Below are 26334 nucleotides of genomic sequence, written 5' to 3'. Positions count from 1 at the left end.
ATAAACATACAATCACTAGTCTACACAGACACTTCTATGTAGTATTTATTTATTAAGAAATAAATAGTACACAGTAATATTTGTGTCAGACAATAGAGACAAAAGAGACAATAAAGAAGAACCATGGATCCTGCCAAAAACCCTGGAGAGTTGACCTAGAATGATGGTGGTCTATTGTGAAAACTAACTCTGAGTATTCCTTGTCTGTAAAATTGGTGCGGTTGCCATAGGTCGACAGGCAACTTGAAGATACATACTGTACACACACACTTAGGAAACTACAAAGTTGCTTTACACTGAGTTAAACTTTACACAGTGTAAAGTTGCTTTACACTGAGTTAAACCGTTGGCCCTTCTAACACAGCGTTGTCAACTCTGATTGTCTCTCCAGCGTTTGTGGCAGGATCCATGGTTCTTCTTTATTGTCTCTTTTGTCTCTATTGTCTCATACAAATACTACTGTCAGGCAACTTTATAAGTGCCTCCTGCATTTTGATGTAGACAATTATTCCAATTCCTAGTGCCACCATTCGGTCTTCTCTTAGCCTCACATATCTTTGTCAAGTGCAGGATGATGATAGTAGCACTTCTCCACATGTTGTGTCATTGTCTGTTCATATGTAGATGGTTCGTTGATAGTGGTCGTGTCTTGGTGCCATTTCTTGTGCTATTCCACCTCATATTGTTGGATCTCCATGTTAATACAAAGAAATCTTACTTGGGCCTGTTACAGACTGCCAAAATAAAGCTGCTTTGGGTCTCTTTGGAGGTATGCTATTTAAATGATGCATGGGTCCAGAGGTCGCGCCAAAGCCACACTCCATTCCTAAGCTCTGGAGTGCAGCTTTGGTGCAGCTTCCGGATTCTTAGGATGCATGCATCATTTAAACAGCATACCTCCAAAGAGACCCGAAGCAGCTTTATTTTGGCAGTCTGTAACAGGCCTTGGTTCCCATGCAAACTCCCTGATTCTTTAGGATTAATGTTGTTTCAACATTTGGGAAAGGCTTTTGGGACAGAAGATGCAACTTTGACTTTGTAAAGGACCATGTGTCAATTTTTAAGAGCTGACAGCCCTCACGTTTTATAAGGCTTCATAGTTTCAGTGTTAGTTGTCATCCTTGTTCCAGGATTCATGTGAGAATTCTTCAAAATTTGCTTTCTGCCAAGCTATCAATGATTCCTGGCGTATGCTTGTGAATACTGACTCCTGTAAAGTGCTTCCACCTTTGGTGGCTGCAGAAACAAAAAGTCTCCTTCAAGTTAAAGAACCCATTGATTATTGTAACTACAGGCTTAATGACAACTGATTGGAGTGCCCATCACAACACCCTCAGCATCAAAGAATTTTTGACCTCAAAGCAAGCAGAGCTTCAAATCAACATTGGAGAGTTGCTGGCAAAAGTGCTCCTGGATTTCAAACATGCTGTAGATGTTTTTCAGAACACAACTGAAAACATCACTGTGATGTGTTATATAAAGAAACCAAGAAGGATTTGACTGAGTACTATCCTTTCACTTACGCTATATCTTTGGCACTACTGAGTGTCTGAACCCTCTTTCAGTCATAAAAGAAAGTAAAGATAAGAGTGGTGGAAGTAGTTTGAACTCACATTCTTTTTCTTGAAAATAAAATGTTTTGGAATTCAGTCAATATATGTTTAACCCACTCAGTGTAAATGTATCCTAAGAGCATGGTCATTGCTTGAAACATCTGGTTTGAAAATTAATGTGATAACACCAAACATTAGAAATTGATTGCCAATAACACTAATAAATGAAACAGTTTAATTGGTTAAATTATAATTAATTGTTTCATAAAATACTAGTTTTTTAGAAAAGACGATGGAAATTATAGAGGATGATAAGAAAGGTTTCACTGATGACTCTTGTGAGCACATTTTATAATTGTTAACTTCAAAAGTGCCCTTTTTTCATTTTCATTTTTTTATTTTTCCAACCCAGATTCCCCCCCCCCCCCATGGACTGCAGTGTCTAAAGCATAGTTATTGCTTGAGAATAATGGGAGTCCAACATGTTGGTAAATATTCATATTGTCCTAATGTTGGAATCTCATTTTACAAGCTCTTTAGTTCTGTTTTGTATTTCTTTAGTTCTGTTTTGTCACTGATCTGGAACTTTTTCTTGTTTCTACCTCTACCGCCACCATGTACACTTTGCTTACCCTTCAAACATCTTGTTTTTTAAAAATGTTAATAAGAAATTCTATTAAAGATTAGAAAGGAACCATGTCTTTATTTCAGTGTAAGGAGGCTGATCAGTGCAGAAGCAAATGGCTGGTTACAAAGATCTGTCTGTGAATGAAGTCTGGAGAATTCTTCATCACAAAGGTTTTGAATGCCTCTGAGTATATGGAGAACATTTTTTCTGCACAGTTGAAATGCTGCATCCTATTTGACTTCCCACTGCTATTTTAGAAGTGTAGTATGCAAAGATCAGTGTTTGAGGACATGTTTTGAATTCAGGAATCAAGGGATTCCAAATTTAATCTATGGTATCTTCAATTTAAAAAAAATATAAGACATCTAGCAAAGCCACTGTTCCCTACAAGAATTTTATTGTAATACTTGATTTGTTTAAATTACTTAACCTTGTATTCTAAGGCTAACAAAAAACAATAATGTTTGAACTCATTAATTTTCTTGTCTGTCTGCATTCCAAATGGTATATGGTTTAGATAGGAAACAATGTAGTCCAGGGATTGATATACCTCATCATATAAAATAACCAAAAACGTTTACACTAGAACCCTGTTTCTCTGTGGAAAAGTCCTAAAACTTCCCCCATTGCCCGAGAAAAATCAAGTTTAATAGATCCAACCAAAAATAGATTTAATAACTAAGCTTATTGCACAGGCCCCTGGAACAGGCCTGGCAGGGAATGAAAGGAGCGAGATGGGAACAGAATGGGGCAAAGGACGCATTTTACCGCATGCCAGAATGTTGCTGCCACCGCCGGAAGTTCCCATTCCGTTCCTGATCCGTTCCACAGGAAGCAATTTTCAGGAACTGTTCAGAAACATTTCTGAAAATGTGCGATAAGCTTAAATTCCAACTCATAGTGCTTGGCTCACAGAAACAGGGGTTCAAAAAGGTAAGGAAAGAAAGAGAGATTGAGCTTGAGAGAAAGAAAGAAAAGCCAAGAGAAGACTAAATGGGTGGTCCCCTTCCTTTCTGTTTGTAAAAGAGAGAAAGGAACATTGGGTCTTACCTGTAATGTGTCCATTTCCAGTAGATAAGAGCCCCACATCTTAGAGGGTTATGCTCCCCCCACTCACTCCAGATAGGCAGGAAAGAAAAAAGAGAGCTTCTGGTGACTCCACTTGGGTGGAGCTAACCCCAGAAGGCCAGTCACTACAATAGCCAAATGCTCCAGAAAAACCATAAACAATTTATTTGCATATCAAACTATAGAGAATTGGATGGCAACAGAGTCAGCTAGTTTAATTTAATTAGGGTGGGTGGTGCTGGCCTCTTGGTGACCTAGGTTTGAGCACCTGTTGCAAGGCCCTGCTGCCATTTTCAGCCTCAGTTGACCCAAGCTGTCAAGCTAGTGATGCCTAACAAGTGGTGGCATCCACATGATCACTCTGCTGGTCTCTGCTATAGAACCTATGATGGTTAGAGGTACTGATGCACCTGTGCTCTTTGATATAGGTGACTTGGTTTCTGGTGGTGACCTCCCAAGGATTTATGGCAGATAGTAATGCAGGGCTTGATCCACCTGCTAGCATGGAGGTTCATGCCTTCTTGCCCTTGGAATAAGGCTGAAAGGAGACAAAATGGGGCATCAGAGGAATGAAAGCTGCATGTCCTCTCCAGGTGGCTCTCCAGGTGCCGTGATAAACATACTAAAAGAATATCAAGTGATTTTTTTCCAGTAACAACAACAACATTCTAAAATAAGGTAAAATAGAAACCACAGTAAAAGCCATATATTCGGTTTATTGAAGGTACCATGACTCCTCAAAAACTTTTCAATAATGTCCATATAGAGCAATGGGGTGGTGATGATATCAGCCTTTGAAGACTAAAGAGCCTATTGTTCTGAAGCCCCCCGCCCCAGAACCAGATAGCTTTATACTTTATTCTCTCCACCCACATTTCACTCCACTCTTCCTGGCCAGGAATCACCTTTATCTTCCTTTCTGTTCTTCTTAAATTGCTTTCTACTTGACACAGCAGGCAGATTAGCCAGTTTAGCAACAGAACCATGTGGAGCATTTCCTCCAAACTAATCCTTCCCTTGAGGCCTTATTGCCTTACTGAAACTGGTAGCCACCCCACCCTAATGGATTCTAACAGCCTGTTAAAAGTGCAGGATTAAATTTGGCATTAATAAAGGTGGTTTACAGACCGCCGCCTCCATTTCCACCACTGGGAAGCCTCAGCCTCCAAACAGGGAGGTTTCCCGGCGGTGGAAAAAGAAGCCGCAAAAAGCAGCTTCTTTTTGCGTCACACTTGTGACGCACGAGTGTGCAAATGGTGCACTCGTGACGTCGCAAGCGCAGGGGGACGTGTGGACGCTAAGCATCCGGCACGTAAAAATGGCGGCGCCCATGTGTATAGGGCGCCTCCATTTTTACACCCCCATCACGTGCTAGGGGTGAGGCCGGTATGGATGCTAGGTCCTCGGTCAACCCCTAGCACGTGATGGGGGCGTATTAAAGGCCTGTCTAGAACGGGCCAAAGAAATCAAGTAAATCTGCACTAAGAAGGGAAACACGGAAAATAATTTAATGATCTAACTAACTACAGTAAGTTTTTCTGTAGCGTGATAGTTGCATTTCTTAAGAAGTCTGTGGTAAAAAGTCCATATTGTGCTCTAAAATAACAGAACTTCAGGGAAAATAGAGTTATGTGCAAATCTAAAAAAAATGTTATGTGTGAAAGTTTCAGAAATCAAAGGCAAGTCTGAAATGAACACGTGCATGTAAATGACCATAATTCATATTAAAATGAAATAAAAACTTATTAATTTACCTTATTTCTTTCACAAATAATATCAGTTTACTAACTGGTACAGTGCTGACAGGGTTTCATCTGACAACAGCCATACTGCTTATATCTATATTTATATAATGCCCTTCATTTCAAAGGTGTTACTGGTGCACTCATCCATTTTTCTCTGATGTTGGAATTCAAGGGGCATGTCCATAAATAATGGATTCTCTGTATTTTGCTATCTTTCATAGAGTGGATTTAATATTTGAAAATCTCAGTCTTGCAATACCTTCTTTCTAGGTATCATACATTATATAGTTTTAGGATATGTACAAGTTGCAGCTGTATATTTTTAAAAATGAGGAAATATGAGGATTCTAATGTCAGTTTGTATTGCTATATCTTCAGTTTTAAATGATTTCAGGATGATAATACCACATTCATCCAAGCTACCAAGCCCATTTTGCATTAAAAAAAACACCTGAGTTGCCAAGAAAATAGGATCAGCTTTATCGATGAAATTTTATTTATTTAATTTAATTATTTTATATCCCACTTTTCTCCCAGAATGGGATTTTAGGCGGCTGCATAATTAACAATTCTTGAGTGTGATATTTTTTAAACTAAAACGTTATTATGAAATACCAATGCACAAAGCTAAAGGCAGCCAGAGTTCTTGGAAAGGTTGATGGGTTTCTTGGTATTTGGTAATCTTCACTTAACAAGTGATATTTCTGTCTTTGAAAGGAATACCTAATAACCTCGTTTAGATATGATTGTGTTTAAATCTCTTAAACATGTCTTAGCTTATGTTATAAGTGGCCGTCATTAACAGCAGAGTCTTGTCCATGTTTACTCAGAAGTCATTTCTAATGTGTTCAGTAAGGCTTACTTTCAGGTAAATGCACATACAGTTTCAGATAAGTGTGACATTCTTCACCTTAAAGTGATATTTGTGTTATCCGGCTCTCCCTGATGCACTACAGTATGGCTCTTGACACTGTTGCAGTGATTTCCAAATGGTAAATAGCTGTGTGACAACACGTTTTAAGAAGCTGAATATATTACAGTGGGCCCTTGGTATCTGTTTGTAGCAATTAAGAATGTGCTGTTGTCATGGAGTGCAATTACTGAGACTCATTTTACACTTGCCTTGCTACATTTGTAGCTTCTCTCACTTATTTGATGGACAAAGGGGCTCTTTGCTGACTAAGATGGAGCAGACTCCTTTGTATTTGGAGCTTTGCCAGGTTCTCATGTTGAGGATCCTGGATTTTACTCTGTCCTTTGTCTTTCAAACAATTGTGTCAGTGCATGGTTGGGAATGGTATTGTCCCAGAAATAGGGATGAGAAGCACACTGTTCTTTATGTGAGTAAAAAAACTTGGGAGCAAAGGCAGTTTACAGACTGCCCCTTTGGGGCGGCCTGTTCCCGCCCCTTTCCCCGCCGGATCGGGGCCTCCGCTGCCACAGTGGCAGCCTCGGAGGCCCTGATCCATGCTTTCCAGGCTGTGGGGAAGTGGCAAAAGGCCGCTTCCTTGCGGCCTGGAGAGGGGTGTCCTTGGCGCTTCATTCCCCAAGGACACCTGACAGCAGCAGGGATGAAGAGAAAGGGGCCAGGAGCTCCTTCCAGCACCACAGAGCTCCTTCCAGCACCGCAGAAAGGGCGCCCTGGGCGCCCCAGGCACCCTCGCGCGGTGCCAGGATGTCACTTCTGCGCTGCTCCGTTTGGAGGCGGTGTGGTCGTGACGTCCCAATGGTGGCGCCCATGTAGAATGGGTGCCGCCATTTTGTATGTCCTAGGTAGGTATGCCCTTTCCTAACCCTAGTATGTACCTAGTACATACTTTTTGTGCATCTGTAACATGCCATAGTTGGTGGTATTACTCGTGGGGAGCTCCTTTCACATTAAGTACTTGGTCATGCCTCCCTCCATTGTTTCCATAAAATAAAAGATAACACCCCTTGTTTGAGAAGGTGGTACTTTCCCCTGCAGCCCATCACCTTCACAATGTGTTATTACTGTGGGGCTGATCATGACATTAGTGTTGATTTTTTTTTTTAATGACAAGGTCCTGACTGGAAGAATGTGGCCTGAGATGACCCCCACTTGAAGGGATGGCCATGTGATGGAGAGATGCTTATGTTGCTACTCTGTCATCATTGCCAGAAGATTTTATATCCATTTCTCCTCCATCTACCCATTTTCAATATACACAAAAAGTGTAAAAAATAGAAAGTTGATCTCTTTTTTGTTGACAGCTGCTTGATTAGAAGTGGCTAATAATTGGAAAACAGGCTTTGTATCCCTGGATAGCTGGTGGAAAAAAGTTTGGGATCAATGGCATATGGAGAAATTATCAGAAAATATGAAATATAACTCAAAACAACAAAATCAAAGACCCTTTCAGGAAAAATGGTCTCTCCTTATATTAATACAAATTTTATATCAATTTCTCCTCCATCTACCCATTGTTCTCTATGGTCAGACTTATTTTAAATAATTTTAATTGTGTAAAACTTTAATAAGGAATACCTTAATAATTTTAATTAGGCAAGATTTTCAATGATTTGAAATTCTTTATACCATTGTCTTATGATTGTATGATTTTTGGTGATCTGTTTTGAATGAATTTAAAAAAAACCCCGTGATTATTGAAAATACAATATTCTATGACATAAGATGACCTGATGACCAAGGCACTTGCAAATTTGTGAAGTAAAGCACAAGAAACATAGATTTAATGTTATGGTGTTGAGCAATAGTACTCCTGTTGAAAGATCATATTTTGGGAGTGGGTCTTCTAATAGGGGCAAAACCACTAAAATACTACCTTCAACTCCCAGACTGGGTACTTCATTAAAAATGGTATCATGATGGAGGCTGATGAGAAATTTCTTGGAATGGATAGATCCAACTTTACCTGCCCCTTTCCCAGAACCTCGCCTTTCAGACTTTGTAGTTCTCATAGATAAACTCCAATAAAGGAAAGATGCTTGCCAAGTGTACAGAACTTGTATTGCCCTGAACTAGCAAAATGATTTTGTAGATTTTGGCCAATATCCCTTAATGTTTTGTTAGTACATAACCAATAGCCTCCATCTACAAAGAACCTTTGCTAGTGAGGCTGTCAGGCTTATCATTTGCTCTAGCAATTTAACTGATAGTCATCTTCTGATGTCTGCTTGCTTCACTGACAGCTTGCATGAATTATTCTGTATTGTGGCAAGTTTGTTTATATTATTTAAAATTGAAAGCAGATTGTATGGAAATTGTGTTTTCAGTGACTTAGATCCAACTGTGCAAATAAAACAAAATAAAAATCAACACCATCCTAGGTCTAATTTCAGTGAAATGAAACTAATATAAAATTAAGCCCATAGTTTAAATATCAAACAGCCTGCAGGAATATGAAAAATAATTGCATATTGTTGTCAGTCACACTTATTTAGGCATAAATAAAGAGTGAACATTATTTTTCTTGCATCATAAAATGTTTGCTGACAACTTCATTTATTTTCTGGTACTGATTTTCTGTATTTCTTCTTGGGGTATCCTGTGGTTTATTACAGAGGTCTGTCTGCACTGGTGTTTTCTACTTACCTAACTTATATTTTTCAGTTCAACTAGCATGGTCTTTATCATTTACCAGCTTCTTTTCATGCATGCTCTCCCTCTGTACTGCATAGCAGTTTGCTGTATATTTATATAGGTAGTGTTATCCAGGGCAAGGGTGGTGATCCTTACCTGTTTTTTTTTTCTTTTGTAAATCCTCTTTGCATGTAATGTTTTGATTGCTTAAAGTTACCATAAGATAATTTTTATCTCACCTATTTCACATGTTGAATATTTCTTGTGAGTGCATTACCTGTAGTGACAGCTAGTATTTAACATATTTGGGAGCTTGTTAGTACTCTGAATTGTATTCATTCATGATAAATACTAGCTGTCATCATGCATTCACAAGAAATATTCATTTCATGAATGTGAACATTTAAAATATTCTTGTGGCATCTTTACCACCTAAAAAGTAATGTGTGAGTCAGCTTTTTTCGCTGTAGTTGCTTCCTTGAATAAAACTGTATGAGAACTGAAAAGTTAAAATAATTTTTAAAAGATCAGAGCAGCAGCTTCCCTTTTTGTTGATCTAAGCAAAAGGGAGAAAGTTGTATGACAAATGGAAAGAAGGTTTCCTGAGGAATACACAAAAAAGTAGCTTTGCCACCACAGAACAAATTCTATGGCATTGTCTAGGACAGGGTGGTAAACATGTGGCAGTCAAAGTGCTGGACTGCATGTTAGCGGAAACCTAGTCAGCATAGTCAGTGATGTGGAATTATGGGAATTGCAGTCCTGTTATATGCAGAGGGCTGCATGTTCCCTCTCCCTGATTTTCATATTTTGGAGGGGTCACATCAATATGATTAAGGAAACTAGAGCTTGGAAAGCTTTAGAACCATACCTTCTAGAATTTTTCAGCCAGTGAACAAAAAAAATCAACCTTTGGAAGAAAATACAGTTAATTAGGGACACCCTGATGTGATTGTTCATGCTACAAAATGCTCGGTTACAATATGAACTGGCTCATTATTTTGCACTGTAAAGCGCAGTGGTACAATTTGAAGTTTGTAAACCTTCTTCGTTTAAATATTTAACACCATAGCTCAGGGGTCGTAGTGATTCTCAGTCATGCACATTGATACCATAGAATGAAATGTGTTAAGGTTACATCAACCTGAAATTAATACATAAAGTACTAGTGCATTCAGACTTAATTATTAGACTAAAATTAATCAACTATAGTCAAACTCCTAGTTGGCCGATCACTTTGAGTTGCTAATACAGCAGACTGTATCCTTATAATAAGGATCCAAAAGTATATTTTAGAACTACATGACACAGAATATGCCAATAGTGACAACAAATGTATTTTAACAATAAATGTTTCATTATGCATAATATGCATTCTGAAGCTAGATGTGAATCAAGAGTCTCTGGGTTAATGTTTTTCCCACCAATACACTAGCATTCCCCTTCCAACATTAAGTGGTTAAAATCATCAAGATTATGTTGATATGGTTCATCACTGCAAGTGGAGAAAACTAGAAAAAGAATCTCAAGAGATGAAAACCCCATTATATTACATGAATCGTTAGGTTAATTATATTGTTTTCCATTTTCCATTACCTTAGAAATAGTCAGTCATTAAATATTCTACGAAAACATTACATTTCAGTTTTGAAAATGAACCATGATTTTTTTTTAAATAGTGCTTCAAATCTCTAAGGAAAGTTATGTAAATTCTTTGGTACTATACTCCCCTAATTATATTTAGTTGATGTCACCATATTGATATTAAGTCTGTAGTGGCACTTTTTTTGCAGTATACATGGAACCAAGTAAGAAATTATTCATGATGTGGACAGTAAGGGGTGGGGTAAATCTGCATATTTCCTTCATTGCCTTTTGTGACACATCATTTTGGAGTCTTGTTATATCAAAGACTCTTGACACCTGTCTGAGGAGATCTCTTTCTTGATTCTATGGAAATTGATGCCTTCAAAATGCATTTAAATGTCAAGGGTGAAGTCTCCAGAAATATTGCTAAACACAATACAAGTCGATCTAGATAGCAACAACAAGGGAGATAATGGTTAGCTCCTGTAGCTTGTTATGAAAACTGGTAGAGTAATGTTGGTTTCTCTCTACATCTCCTATTTAAATTTAAATACATAGAGCAGGTTCCACCATAGTACACATGCACCATAATACACATAGTATGCCATAGTTCCACCATACATGAGTTTCAGGCACTGATTATTGATTTTACTCTGTAAAATTAGTCCAAAGTGCATTGCTAAATCTTTTCAAGGGAGAAAAAATTGCAAGGAAGTTGCATAGTGGTTTATGTAGAGGTGTTGCAGTGGAATACAGATTTCCTACATTATTTATTTTGTTGGACTCACTTATGTTGTCACTTGTCAGTGATAGTAAGTTGTTCATTTGTTCATAATTACATTAGATTTTAAAGCATCTTTGAATTGATTCCTAAGACTTATCCATTCTTTCTCTGTACATTTCCTCATAATACAATAAAAATTAAATTGATAAAAAAAGGAAATAGCAGAAGAGAACCCTTTTAAAAACCTACTATAATGCCAGAGTAAAAATAGTACTAAGAACCAGCATGGTGTAGTGGTTTAAGCATTGGTCTGTGGCCCTGGAGACTAGGGTTTGATTCCCCACTCAGCCATGGAAACCCACTGGGTGACCCTAGGTGAGTCACATATTCTTAGCCCCTAAAAACTTTGTGATAGGTTTGTCTTAGGAATGCCATAAGTTGGAAACAACTTGAAGGCACAAACTAACAAAAACAAGCATTTGTGGAAGAAAGGTTTGCCAGGTTTGGTTCAGGATGAGGTTACTGTAACTTTTTCATAATTTAATCACAATTTAATTTAATTTAATTCATTTCAATTTTTTGACAGCTTAACTTTTTAACTTGCGTATCTGTTATAAGCTGCTTTGGGGAAAGGATGGGGAATAAATAAATATAGCAATAGCAATAACGTTCAGCTATAGCCATCCATTCTGACATGGTGTAATGACTGGGCCCTTCAGTCATTTGAGGTCCTCTCCTGAACCACAAAGGGTTAATCTTGGGGGGAGGTACATGCTAATGAGAGCTGACATCACATGCTAATGAGCTGTGACATCATATCTGATGTAAGGTCTAACTGACCAATCAGAGAGTAGGACCGCGAGATTCAAGAACATTCCTTGAGTAGCCTTTAAAAACTCCTTTGCGACCATGCGTTCCTTTGTCTCTCCCCTTCCTCATCTTGGGGGGCGGGAACCCTATGCTTTCTTTGTTCTCCATCTGTGTGTTGTTTGGGAACCAGCTGTGAGCCTGTGGGCAGGCTCAGGAATGCAGGTGGAGCTGGCAATGAGGCAGCTCCTTGCATCTGAGAACTCAACAAGGACTGCAAATCCCATCACTGTGTGAGTAGCTAGGAAATGTGTTAGCTAGTGCGTTTAGGTTTTGTTATGTTATGTAATAGCTTGCCTGAAATGAACATTTTGTAACTGTGCTTTCTGTACCTGCAAGGCAAGGAGGCTTTGCATGAGTGATATCTTCTTATTCTATTCTATTTCTTTAAAATAAATATCTTTCTTTGAAAGTATCTGCTGTCTCTCTCTGCTCCTGTACACGTGCCTTAGCTCGGTTACTGATTGCTTTAAGTTAGCAAGGAAAAGGAAACTAGAGATCCCTAGCAAGTCCCAGTGTGTGCTTAGGGTAGGGCTGCCATAATTGTCCACTTTTACCAGGGACAAAATGTAGGACAAATTCAAGACCAAACTGTAGGGCAACTGCAGGACAAAACTCAGCTCAAAATGTAGGACATTTAAGGTCCACCATTTTTCTTCAATGTCCTACATTTTGGGCTGAGTTTTGTCCTGCAGTTGTCCTACAGTTTGGTCTTGAATTTGTTCCACATTTTGTCCCTGGTAAAAGTGGACAATTATGGCAACCCTAGCTTAGGGAGACGTAGTTCATTGAGATTCACTGGGTGGTGGCAGCGAGACTAGAGAATCTCAAGGGGTCTCATTCAGCTCAGCAGGGAGTGGGAATGGAGACCTAGGAGACTCTAAGGGAAAGTTTAAAGAGACTCCCTGGGAGTAAGAGCCACGACAGAGGGGCTGTGTGTGGCTGCTGGACTCCCAGGGATCACCACACATGGCTATTGCCTTCCCAGTGGAGAGCAGCAGAAGGGGGCATGGGGGCACTTGTGAAAAGAACAGTAGAGGTTTGGTATCTTTGTTCAGCCTGAGACAGCTTTATAATACCTCATTCTGCTCTACAGTTTGTTTAGTATTAAAGTTACAAGTGCACTATTTTGTATCCAAGCTAGCGACCCTAGTACATAATCTCAAAAGCAGTAAAGAAATTCACAGAGATCATCAACTAAGGTAACTATAGCAGTCTCAACTCCATATCCTGTCCTAAAGCCGTTTTGAAATGGATCTAGTATACTATTTCATCCAAGACTATTTGGAGTAGAATGGCAATAGCTCTCTATCAGTTTACTCAGGAATGGAAGGTAAGAGACCGGCCTATAGTTGTTTTTGTCCAGGGGATAAAGGGAAGGCTTTTTCAAAAGCGGCTTTACCATGGCTTCTTTTAGGCAAGCTGGAAATCAGCCTTCCCTGAAAGATGCATTAATTATATGTCTTATAAGCATCCTTGTTGCTTCGCCACCCTGGTCAGCCAGACATGAAAGGCAAGGATCGAGAGAGCAAGTTGTCTTTTTCACACTACCAAGGAGCTTGTCCACGTCCTTGGTACTCACAGACTCAAATTGATCCAGTATAATGTTGTTTATGGAGTTGCTGGATTCCTCTCCTATCACTTCTGCAGTAATGCCAGCATCCAAGCCGGCTCTTATCTGAGAGATTTTATCTGTGAAATGGTTGTTCAATGCATCACTGCAGGCTCCACTAGATTCTAATAGGGGTTCTGGGTGGCGAATATCTGGGTTAGATATGTCACCACCCTGAACAGCTCTGCTGGACGAGAATTCGCAGTTGCAATGCATGCAGAGGAGAAAGATTTCTTCACTGCACGTATTGCCACTCCATAGGAATCAAGAAATTTCCTATGGCATGCCTTGTCAGATAAGAGTCAAATTTTTCGCCAGCGGGGCTGTACTTGTCCAGCCCACTTTATATTTCTGAGATCTTCTGTATACCACGGTTTACAGTTTGAAGCAGGCTGGAAAGGAGCGATTGTGTCTATAGCTTTGGTAAGATCACTATTCCAGGTACCAATCATTAAAACCCCTAGTGCTCTCCAGAACCCAACACGTTCCATCAGCCTTTGTGGGCGGATCATTCTAATTGGTCCTCCACCCCCAAGGGGCTGAACCTTAGCCCAACCTTGATGTACCTGTTCTGTACTAAAGACCACATTGAGGGTATGACCTGCACAATGTGTAGGCCCAGAGACGAATTGGATAGGCCCGTGTTTGTCATGGAGCTCGTGAATTCCCGAGCTGCACCATTTAGATTTGTTAAATGAGCTTCGAATGGGATGTTGAGGTCACCAAGGACTAGGAACCTGGGGGACTCCCACACCAGCTCTGAGACCAGTTGTGTCAGCTTGGATAGGGAGTCTGGTAGATAATGGGGTGTACGGTATACCAACAGAATCCCCAGACTGTCCTTCGTCTTCAGGCTTAGGTAAATACGATTGATGTGGTCTGTTTTCTGGACAGGTATCCTGGTCAAAGTGAGGTTATTTTGTGGACCAAGGCCACTCCCCCCTCATCCACTTCCCATTACCTGCTCACTGACAGAATACCCAGCTTGTAGGGCCTGAGCCTAGGTTATAGTACTATCAACCCCCAGCCAGGTTTCTGTAAAGCATGCCAGGTCAGCTTTTTCTCCCATCAATACATCATATATAATATGGGTTTTATTTTTAACTGACCTGGCATTGCACAGGAGCAAAGAAAGGTTCTGTGGTTGGATTGGCTCTCTCTCTCCAGTTCTGTTGGGATAACAGGGTAACGGAAGGTGAGATAGATTTCAAACATTGATCTCATCTTCCTTTATAACAATATTTCACCCTCTTAACGCTGTATCTTCCATTACCTCGCACCATGCATTTTGCCGCTCCATGACTAAAATCAATTGCCTCCCACTGTCCGCTGTCAAGAATATTCCCTCCCCTTCTGTCCACATCTGTCCCCATCAATCTCGCCTCTATTTGCTAAAAATGGATAGCTGAGGAAAGTGAACGATTTTTAAAGTCTCTGCTCCCTGGCGCTCGATGGACTCTTTGCTACCACTGCAGCAGTTGTGGGAGGGGAGACGTTTTTTTTAAATTCTCCGTTCCCTGGTGCTCTGTGGACTCTGTGCAGCCTCTCCAAGTTCTGGAGAACTATCTGCATAATGAACGATCTGCTTCTTTCAAACACTTGCAATAAAGTAAAATAACTGACCTCAGCCAGCCCGGTTGTGTGCGCCTATTTTGGTGCTGCCATTTGTTAAAAAGGTGGTGGACATTAAGTATATGGCAGTGTATTGTCTTCCCTATGGAAAACAGTCAGGCTTATGTTGATGTCTACTTTATGTCTCAGATTAGAGGTAGTACTAGTCTGAGGCAGATAGGGTTACATAGGTAGTATAATGAGCCCCAGAAAAAAAAATACAGCTTCATAAGTGTGGACTTGATTTCCTTTTCTGTTTTGATGTGCAGTGGTGTATTGTTGTGGAGTCCAGACTTGTATGTTGCAGTATCTCACCGTAACTATCTACATATTGTAGTCATTATGCAGTTTTTAGGTGAACAGCAAAAATGAGGTAACTGCATTAGTTTATATGCGTCTAGATATGGGGTTGAATTGAGATACAGGCATGTGCAATTGCACTGGCTGAGACAGCCAACCTGTTCCCTTCTCTCTTTAGCTGCCCAGCCCTAACAATGCTAGAACATCAGGTTAGCATGCTGAACATTTGTGGTATAGGGGAAGGTTGAGCCCTTGAAAATCAGTCAGACTATTTTTGGGGAAATGGTCCTCTGGGAAAGAAGAACCAGGGATGCCACCTTCTCTAATTCAGTTACATGAGCCTGAGTAAAAAAAATTAAAAGATGTTGGCTGCAATTTTCACAGTTTGGCTATGCATACACAAGATGCTGAGCCAACACTGCTCAAAATCCTTTTTGCATTTGTTTGTTTATGAGCAAGCTTGCTGTTCCATGATACCCAGTCATTTCTGCATGGCTCCTTTTGCAACTGGAAGTAGCTAAATTAGCCACTGTACTTAGCACTAAGCAGAAAAGCTTCTGTATCTGCACCAGAATTCCAGCCTTTTTGCAGGAAATATTTGATGCCAAAAATTGATACTGGTGACAGAGCCAGATCATTTAACAATCTAGGTCTAGGTTCAAATGTAAGTTACACTTATATTTACTTTACATTTACTTTACTGCCCTAGGGTAAGTTCCTGATTAGGTTAGCTGCTCCTCTTGCAGCAGCAATGTGCCCTAACATGTATAGTATGCTAGAATTTTGAAGAATTCTGACTTCACATCCTGTGCAGATGAGGTCTTTCTCAGGAGTGAAACAGACAGTAAAAATGAAGTAGCTTCTGGCTGCTTTGGAGGCACGGCAGTTAGATGATGCATGCCTCCCCAGCAGCTGTAAGCTGTGCCAAAGCCACATTCCAGTCCTTAAGACCGGAGCCACTCTTTCATACCCATCTGCTCCGGCCCCAAGTAACAAACCCAACTTACAAAAGCATTGATGACTAAACCCCACACCCACTAGATGAAGAAATTGCTTTTTATATTCTGGTGATTTGTACAAGAAGATAGCTTAAATGTTTTGTGCTGAATGCAGCATCAATATCAAAATTGTGTAAGAAGTATGAGCAGCTTTAATATACTTACTGCATTTTGAAAATAGCAATAGAGGCCTAGAGCAGTCATGGATGAGCTTCAGGAATGTTAATTGTTTATGTACATGAGTAAGCTTATAAATGGTTGTTTCTGAGGGCTTATTTTGCTCATCAAGAAAAACTGTCAGTGCTAGTATAAAGAAGGATGAATGAATTATTATATCACTTCCTCAGACTCCTAAAATGTTCAGAACTTGATGGAAAGTGCTGTTAACTTACCATGAACTTCTCTCCTACTGAGCCACCTCAGCTTCTGTACATTTAAAGTAGGCAAAAAACCATTATACTAATCCATTGTGCCATCTTATCTCCAGAAAACACATGTAAGCAATTGTGTTGAATATTCATATTCGATACAAGTTGCATTAAAAATCAGGGTGTTTGACTCAATATTCAGCTATCGTTTTGGAGTGGTGGCATTCCTAATGGTGTTTGTTTTCAATTGTGAAGGGTTGTTGTTCCACCAAACCATCTTACTCAGCTCATGCTGAGATTCAAAGAGAAAATCTGACAAGAGAGAAAGGCATCAGCTTTGTTGTTGTTTTAAAATTGTAGGAAACATGATGACCCATCCTTTGTTTTGTTTTGTTTTCTAATCAGATCCGATTGTATGCAAGACCTGATGCCATCAGAAGAGGATCTGGGGATTATGCTCTAAACATTACTCGGAGACTAATTGAGTTTTATGAAGACTACTTCAGAATGCCCTATTCCTTGCCAAAATTAGGTAAGCCCTTTAAAAAGTGGGAAGTTGCTGAGAGAGAAGAGAGTTACTACAAATTGTGATGATTCCCCAACAACTCCTAGCACCCATTCCACATTGTTCAGTAGGGTCTCTGAATATCTGGAGAGGCCTTAAGAAAGAAAGAAAGAAAGAAAGAAAGAAAGAAAGAAAGCAAAAGAAAAGAATGAAGTCACTGCCTGGGGATGGGGAGACAGTTCCATTCTGTGAATTTCTCAGAGGATCCTACTTACGTTCGGGTCCAAACTAATAAATATGAAACATTCATTTCTCTATCAGTTGAGAGAAGAGGCCAGTCTGCAACATTCAGGCCAGTCTTAAGCTGCTTTCCACTTGGTGTGGTTGAGATTCACTGGAAAGGAAATGCTTTACCAATTTGTTTTTAGATTGTGTGTGTGCATGTGCGCACACACACATGTTGGATTTCACTTCCACTAGACAGCTTTTGGGATATGTTATGGTAATTTGAGCACATTAACATTTTGACTTTTCATTAGTTCCAAATCTAGATGTGTTTAGCATCTGAAAAATTAAATACCCACACCAATATTTTGTGTAATTATGGTGCTTACTGAAATGAACCACTCTAAACTTACTTTGCAGTCCAGGCAGCCCAACCTAAAATGTATATTCTCTTTATTTGCTTTTGTTAATACTATTCCCTCACAGGCTAGAATACTTCACAATGTATTATTATACCCACCCTCTTTAGGAACACATGGGACCGAGATCCAGAAAACATATTACTCAGCAGCTCTCTTTTGTTCACAAGTGTTTTCTGATTTTCAGCCCCAGGTGTTCTTTCCTGAAATTCAAGGCCTCCTTCATTAAAGCACTTGCCTACTGAGTGGCATCATTCTTATACTTCAGCTAATGGTGTAGCAGGAGATACATTAATTGATACTGTTACAGTGGGCGTATTATGCATTTTTAATAAGTGTGAAAAGCCTTTTCTTTTCCCCTTTCTCTTATTTGATGCAATACCATGTTAACGTCAAAGTAACACAGAAGCTTGTTAACATGAAACTGCACTAAATCCAGTTTATCACTTTGTAGTTTCATATCTGTGCAGTTTGTCCTAGGTAGTGCTTGTCATGAAAATGTGAGTCATCGAACTGGATTTTGGATGTTTTTTTTTTTGAGGGGGGGGCAAATAATGTAGCAATATTTAAAAAAATCAAAAGGAAGACACAATGCCTTTCTTTTTCATTATCAGAAAGAAACCTGGAGTCCTTAGTGCAAGATAATTGAACATGGCAGGGGGTATCAACAGGATATTACAATATGTGTGTGTGTACACAGAGAGAGAGAGTGTGTGTGTGTTTGAGGTAGAATGTAGGGTTTCATTCCAATGCCCTTTCTAGGCATGATGATTATTACACAACACAGTTTATTGGCCACATTTTACATAGTAAATGATGCTGCTGATATATGTTTTTTCCCCTCTTCTACTCTTCTGTTGGCTTTTCTAATCAATTTAGTGGAGCTGCTTTTAACTTTAGACATTACTGTTGTTATACATTGGGGCCATTGCTTTATTTTTTCTCTCTCACTAAAAACATACTGGCTACTGAGAATAACTAGATTAGACCACTTCAAGGAGTTATACCTGAGTACCTGGAAACTCTAATTAGGTCAGAAAATTTACAGTTAGGTCACTGACTACAACTAATCAATAAAATGCTTTTTTTAAAAAGACTTTGGCTTTGTCTCTGTTTCCTAGCAAATCTTGAAATGTTGGTTTAATACTTTAGAGCTGTATGTGGTCTGAAAGCTATATATCTGCATAAGTTCTGACTATATCAGTGTGAGGGTTTAGCAACTCAGTCCCAGTTGGAAAACAGGTATAGCAGTTCTCTGTAGGTGCAGTATGGAAGATTAATTGTAGACTCAACATTTCTTGCTGTGATGGTGTGATTTGCTGCATTCATACTATAATAAAAATAGCACCAATGAAGGTTGTGTACAAACTATCAGAGTTTATTTCCACATTATTTTTAGTAATGCACTTTACCCCTGTAGTGCTGGCACAGCACCGTAATTTTAGTGAAGATAAACTGACTGCTATTACTATCTAATTTATGCCCACACTGAGATGAAAACAGTGGCTTTCAGTCCTGAATCTTCCAGCAATCTGGTAGTACAAAACTTATTTTGATTGATTGTTTATCAATATCAGTTTTAGCAATAAATTAATGGGAAACTATTAGTGCAATAATTCTGGGATTTGTGCTCCCATGGGGAAAATCAGTAGTTTATCATGATTTTGCATTATATATAATATGCTTTTGGGACCCATGGAAAATTGACATTTCCATGTATTAAGAGTGGTTTAACAATAACATGGCTATTGATTTGTGTACACAAAATTTGTTCTAATTAACAGAGGTTGTTGTAGCATGGGATGTTTCACATATATTAGTCTACTTGTCACTGAACATATATTTGAAATTTGATTGCTTTACAGACAGTGTACCTGTCAATACATCTTTTATGGGTTCTTAAGTTTGTTGGTTGTTCTTGAAGGTGTGGGTGGGGCATTTACACCATGTGGCATATTATCTCCACGTGCGCTCCAAACAAATCCTAGTTCCAAGTGCACAAACTAACAAACACGTTTCACAGATGCTTCAAACTTTATTTAACAGAAGTCCCAAGTTCCAACACCCAAACAAATCCTCAGTCTCAAGTTTGTTTACTGAGGCCCATTACAGACCGCCCAAAAGGGGTGGTCTCGGGCCGCTGCTGGTTGCCAAACTGCGTGACTCCTCTGCGCTGCAAAGAAGGAGCGCGAAAATCGCGCTCTGTCCGGCAACCTGGAAGAGATGCCGCAAGTGCCAAAGCGCGCACTCGCGGCGTCACTTCCGGGCCGCGATGTGCAGACGCAGAGCGTCCGTTATGTCAATATGGCGGCGGCCGTGTGGAACGGCCGCCGCCATTTATTACGGACTCTGTCCGTAACAGGGTAAGGGGCGTCTGGAAGAGACGCCCCTTTTTCAAAACGGGACGTCCTAAGAATGTCCCTTATGGCAGTCTGTAACCCGCCTGAGATTCCTCACTGAACTCTCCCTTCCGACTGAAGCACTTCTCCAGGATCTCCATTTCTCCTTTATTTTTCTCACTGGGCTTAGGACCCTGTTCCCACTGTTCAGCCTTCAGGTCCCACCACTCTCCTTCCAGAGTTTCCCCCTCTTTCCGGTGTCACTCTCCTTCATGAGGATATCTAAAGCCTCCTTCCTCTTTAGGGTCATGAAGCTTTACCCCTAGGTGTGGCCCAGTTCTTAACAGCTCGTTAAGTCACTGGGCATCCTTCTTTCCCAGGACTCCTGATCACCCTTCTCTGTCCCTGCTCCGACCACCTCTCCACATCCAGTTCTTCCGCATCTCGCCCTCCTCTCCATAATCTCCTCTCCCTCACCTTTTATCCCTGTCCCCAAGGGCATACCCCTCCTTCTCAGGCTTCCCCTGGGTCCTCCCTTCTCTCCTGTTGCAGCTCTGCCCGATCAACCCTCTCCTCGCCCTCCTTTCCCTGATTACAGAAGGGTATAAGGTTGTAGCTGCAAAAGTTGTCTATTTTATTCACCTGCTTTCATGAACTTGGTAACCACTGGGGTTTGGTTCCAGGAAACACCCCCCCCCCCCATAGATACCAAAATGCTTGGATGGTCAAGGCCCATTAAATACAATGGTGTAGAAAAATGGAGGAAAAAGAGGGGGCTGTCCTTTGTCTACAATGGTTTTCCATTGCTCCTACATCTGGAAAAGAGAACACACCACTCAATCAGTTATCTATGGTGACTGCAAATATATTCCTGTTTCATTATGAAAGTTTTCATCCATGGGCTAATTGGATTCCACTCAAAGTTTACCCCAAATTATACCTGGTAGTTGGCTAAGGGTAATAGCCATCTGTTTCTTCTATCTGAGAAAAATAAAATTACAGTTTTCTAGTGCGAAGTTGTGTTTTATATGTAAAGATTATACCCTCTTCCCTCCCCATTTGTGGCCTTGGCACTTGTGGTTTCAATCATTTGGAGGCCGAGGCTGTGAAATTCCCTCCGTTCCTTCTTTGCCGGCATCTACCCCCTGGCACTCGGGCCTGTAATCGGCACTGGGGCCTTTAAATGGCTCTGGGTGCCATTGTGACTCACTTTTCCAGTGGTGCTCAGGGCCTGGCATAGGCATGCCCTGCCCGCTCTACTGCAGTCAGTTGATGTATCATGCACCCATTGGCTTTGGCAGAGGGGGCATGGTGCACGCACGCCAGGCCCCATGCGCTGTTGGGAAAACAAGTCCCGATGGTGGCCAGGGCTGAATACAGGCCCTGGCACAATTACAGGCCCCAGCACCAGGGGAAGGATGCCGGGAAGGGAGGGAGGGAATTTCACAAATAGTTAAGTCCCATTGTCAATGATGGCCACCATTGCGGACAATGGGAGTTGACTATTTGTGAAATTTGGTATCCACCCCCACCCCCCGAACATATTCCTTGCGAATCTGAAGGGACGAGTGTAGTTATTTTAGATACGGGGTAAGAAGAGCAGTCTGATACAGAAACTGTTTATTTCTCTGGAAGAATTTATATGGAAGTTTGCAAAATAATAGAATTTTGTGTATACATAGGTGGTGCATACATTTAAAATCCCTGCGTGTTAAATGAATAGTACCATACTCTTCCTTCCTTCCCTCCCTCCTTTTTTTCCTTTTTATATTCTAACTTTCTCTTAGCACAGGATTCAAGCAGACTTATAATAAGTTAGAACAAAGTCCAGCTAAAAAACCCCCAAAACATACTGGTGATAACCAGTGAGGAAATATTTCTATTTGAAATATATGTGTTTTTTAATTCAGAAAAATCTGGCAGTTGGCTAAAACTATAGCCCTATGCTGCTGCCACAGACCTCCACCTCTGCTGTTGCAGTGTTTTCCTGCACAGTGCCCATGACAGGCATTGGCATGAAACTGTATATTGGAAAGATGACTTCATTACCCTGGCAGTGGGGACACATAACCAAGCAGCAGTGCAAAAAGTATTGGGCTGCCCTGCCAATATGATGAAAGTGTGCTTCTACATTGTTGCAGGGCTTAGACATCTTGTAAGACTCGGAACAATATTTGGATTTGTAAATTAAGGCTAAGAAATGGCTGAAAAAGAGTTTCTTTTGGAATTGTAGAGCACACAAGCATAACAAGGAAGAAGAAAGAGGAAGAGGAGGGACAGGGTACATACAAACATCTTTCCTTACTTTTGAGGCCATTTTGGGCAGTCCCAACAGCATCTTATGGCAACAGTGGAAGAGAGTTTCAGATTTCTCTTTTAAAAAATGTTTCCCTAAAATCTTATAATTTTCTTTAATGTAGCTTTAAAGTTCTCCTTTCTTGAACACATTATATAAAAGTGAGAGATATGAGTCACAGATAAGGACTAACAGAAATGTTTCATTGCTCAACAACTATGGTCTTCCTTCTCCCATTTAGCTGAGATAATCAGTAAGCCTGTGGGCAGGGAACTTCTAATTAACAATTTGTAAGCCGCTCTGAGAGCATTTCTAAAGACTGGGGTATTACTACTACTACTACTACTACTACTACTACTATGATAATAAGATTGATGGAAACACATTAATCACTCACACTGAAAAACATGTACAATGGACCCTTCCCACTGTGGGAATGATTTTTAACAATTGTGATCTCCAGGCATATGTAGAGGACTACATCTAAAATAAGTAATCTTTTAAACCTTAGCAGTAGCATGTGTTAGCATATTTGTTCCAGTAGCACATGTTCAGGCAAGCACTATTTATTTGGAATGGAGACTATTTATGTGCCAAGAACAAAAATGTACAAGATGACTACATTTGGGAATTAGCTTATTTCAAATGGGCACCCAGTTACAGATATCAATGTAGAAATTCTAGTAGGAAATCAATTGACTCATAGGCCATCCCATGCTTGCTGAATTTATAAGACAAAAAGATCAAGTGATCATCAAAGAAATTTACGTATCATGCTTAGATATGGGGAACGGCTTTGGGGACCTTGGCTTTAGAAATTTGTTTGAACTCAAAATTGAAGGCTGTAGCTTCCAGAGATTATGATAGCTAATGGCTTAGAGGGCCTGGGTTATGGGTTTTGGAACACTACCATGGTAAGAATTAAAAGATTAGGAATTAGAATTCTAAATGCCCTCCCTAAAGTGTCAATCCCAGGATTCCCTAAGGGTGAAAACATGGCAGTTAATGTGGAATAATAGCACTATAATGTCACAAGTAGAAAGGCAGGGAATGTACGTAAACTATGCAGTATCTGAGTTGGAAGCTTTAGAAACAATAGAAACTCTCTTCGTACTCTCTTTGTAAAGAAAGATACAAGACATATTGAAATCATTCTATTTAAAATCAAATCATTTAGATTCTATTTTAAATTAACTTAAGGGTCTGTCTAGCAGGTGGAATACCTTCACATTTTAAGGTGCAATGCGACAGCTTAAACTGAGATGTGTATGGTGCTTTTTGACATGTGACTGGAAACATATATTGCCATTTTATATGGAGTGGTTGTGATAAGTTAAGACTGTTGTGGGAATGCTTTATCTGTTTCAGGAGATTAAAATGCTTAAAATCAAATCATGCCAATTTTATCTTTTGAAAGCAACTGAACTTAAGACAGTTTTCATTCATGGTCTTTTATTCTGCTGCATTATTGCTCTCATCCTTGAGTTAGGAGAGTAACCTTTCTTAAAAGGATGCCAATGATTTCTTTATTTAAGTGTAATCAAATCTTCTTTTTGGAGATTTTAAAACCTCCTAGAAGGTCATAAGAGGCATTCCTAGGCAAGAAAGCTGCTTGCACATTTCAGAAAATTGGGAAGGGGCTAGTCACGATGATTAAAAACAATTTAAAGCCTTTTTCAATAGTGGACTGTAGTGCTACTGTGAAGGAGGTAGCACATGCCAAAGTTACAATTCCTTCTCTAATGCATAGTGTCTGGAGATCCCCAGTAAAATATTCTTTAAGATTAGAAGACAGAGGTGTCAGTCATATGAGTTCCCTCTTTCCCTCCACTCTCTCCCCTGCCTTGCCTTGAGTGTGTTTCATAAAACAGAACTGTACTATTTTCAGGGAAAGACTTTCTGCCTTTCCAAAGATTGAAGCCTGAATGAAGGTTTCAGAGGGGTCCAGCTTTGATCCTTTCAGCTTTGCAGAGAAGTTGCAAAGTGAAGCTTTGCTTCACTTTTATAAGCCTTTGAACTGATCTCAAGAGGACTTTGTGTACATGTAGACCTTGAATACATGTCTAGGCCCTCCTGGTGTTCTGTAGTTGTGTGATTTTTTTAAATGTTGTGGGGAAGAGGAAATAACTCTTCTTTTAATTATTTTTATAAAACCAAGATTTGAGGATGTAGGAAAAAGAAAATAAATTATTCAAAAGCTATTATTGAGTGGAAAAACTGATATTTTTTTTATTTCTGAACATGCATGTAAATATTTATTTATTTGTTTTATTTATTTATATCCCACCTTTTTTCTGATATAGGACTTGAGGGTGGCTAATAACAAATTTAAAAACAATACAAATTAAAAATAATACAAAAGCATTACAATGCAAAGTTTAAAAGGCAATTATACGATCTATAATTGTAAAACATTAAACATTTGCAAAAATTAACTATATTAAAAACTCAATACAAACATTATGTATTAAAAACCTTATGCAGCATTATTCAGAGAATAATGGTGGTTACTGCTAGCTGTTCCAACTCAGTGAATCATTGGTATTTTGGGTAGCTTTTTAGATTTCTACCAATTTCTATCACTGTTAGAGCAGCTTTGATAGGACTGGAGAACTAAGGAAATTATTTTAGTAATTTAGGCCTGTTACAGACTGCCAAAATAAAGCTTCTTTGGGTCTCTTTGGAGGTATGCTATTTAAATGATGCATGGGTCCTAAGAGTCCGGAGGTCACGCCAAAGCCACACTCCACTCCTAAGCACTGGAGTGCAGCTTTGGTGCAGCTTCCGGATTCTTAGGATGCATGCATCATTTAAACAGCATACCTCCAAAGAGACCCGAAGCAGCTTTATTTTGGCAGTCTGTAACAGGACTTAGTAAGCATTAGTAAGCATCTCTGAATAGACTCCAGATACTGTATGCTTAGCTATTGTAACATATTAATCCATTTATAAGGCAAAGTATGATAAAAAAAAGAGGAAGAAAAAAAAGGAAGAAAACCAGATTGATGAAACAAAAATGGAGCAAGAAATAACAGAAGAAAGTGTTATTAAAATTCACAGTGAAACCTACAGTTTAGAAGATCTTGCAGCTGTCCATTTTAAAAATACCTTTATGGACTTTGGTGCACGTGGTGATAGAAAATGACAAGGTTAACATTTAAGGCTTTGCAATACTGGAAGAGACTTAAAGCCTTCCCCTTCAGACTGTTATTGTGTTTGGCTTCTGTTTGATGCTTAATTCTGTTTGCTTATGATTCAGGTCCACCAAAAAAAGAAAAGAAAAAGTAGATGTCAAAGGACTCATCCAGACAGGCCAAAATAAAGCTGCTTCGGGTCACTTTGGAGGTATGCTGTTTAAATTATGCATGTGTCCTAAGAGTCCAGGAGCCGTGCCAAAGCCACGCTCCAGTCCTTAGGACTGGAGCGTGGCTTTGGTGCAGCTTCTGGACTTTTAGGATGCATGCATCATTTAAAAAGCATACTGCAGGCATCATTTAAACAGCACCACTCTACTACCTGGTGCCACTGCTGCAACATGTTGCTTCCTCTGAGGTCACAATGAGGCATCCAGCCATGTGAATCGACACTGGGTGCTGTGTTTCTGACCTCAGAGGGAGCAACTTGCGTCACTGGTGGTGGAGTCAGGTGGCACAGCAGGATGTGTACACAGATGCCCAGTGTCACTGCAGAGTGTGGAAGTAAAGGGGACAATCAGGGCAGTTCTGGGCCCAGAATACTCCAGGAGCAGTCCAGCAATTCTAGCTGGTGTAGACGAGCCTTAAGTTTGTTCCCTGCTGTCTCCAGTAACTTACACTGATTTGGAATCACGTTTGTTTCTACCTTGCTTTTTAGCCTTTTGAAGGTTCTCTTTTATTTGTTTATTAAATATTTGTTTCATAGAATCATAGAATCATAGAGTTGGAAGAG

At 39.8% G+C, this 26334-nt stretch overlaps 1 protein-coding gene across 1 annotated transcript in view; it reads left to right on the top strand.

The window, feature by feature from the left end:
* LOC149312169 (thyrotropin-releasing hormone-degrading ectoenzyme-like) overlaps positions 1–26334 on the top strand; it is a 298564-nt gene that overhangs the window by 58967 nt on the left and 213263 nt on the right. Inside the window, exon 4 of the mRNA XM_089524096.1 lies at positions 17029–17155. Within this exon, the coding sequence (XP_089380222.1) occupies positions 17029–17155 (127 nt within the window). The remainder of the gene's footprint in view (positions 1–17028; positions 17156–26334) is intronic.

Source organism: Sceloporus occidentalis, unplaced genomic scaffold (assembly GCF_023333645.1).
Source record: "Sceloporus occidentalis isolate IW3139 unplaced genomic scaffold, rSceOcc1.0.p SCAF_5, whole genome shotgun sequence".
NCBI classification, from domain to species: Eukaryota; Metazoa; Chordata; class Lepidosauria; order Squamata; family Phrynosomatidae; genus Sceloporus; species Sceloporus occidentalis.
The sequence above is the reverse complement of the archived record's forward strand: the minus strand, read 5'-3'. Positions and strand labels throughout refer to the sequence as shown.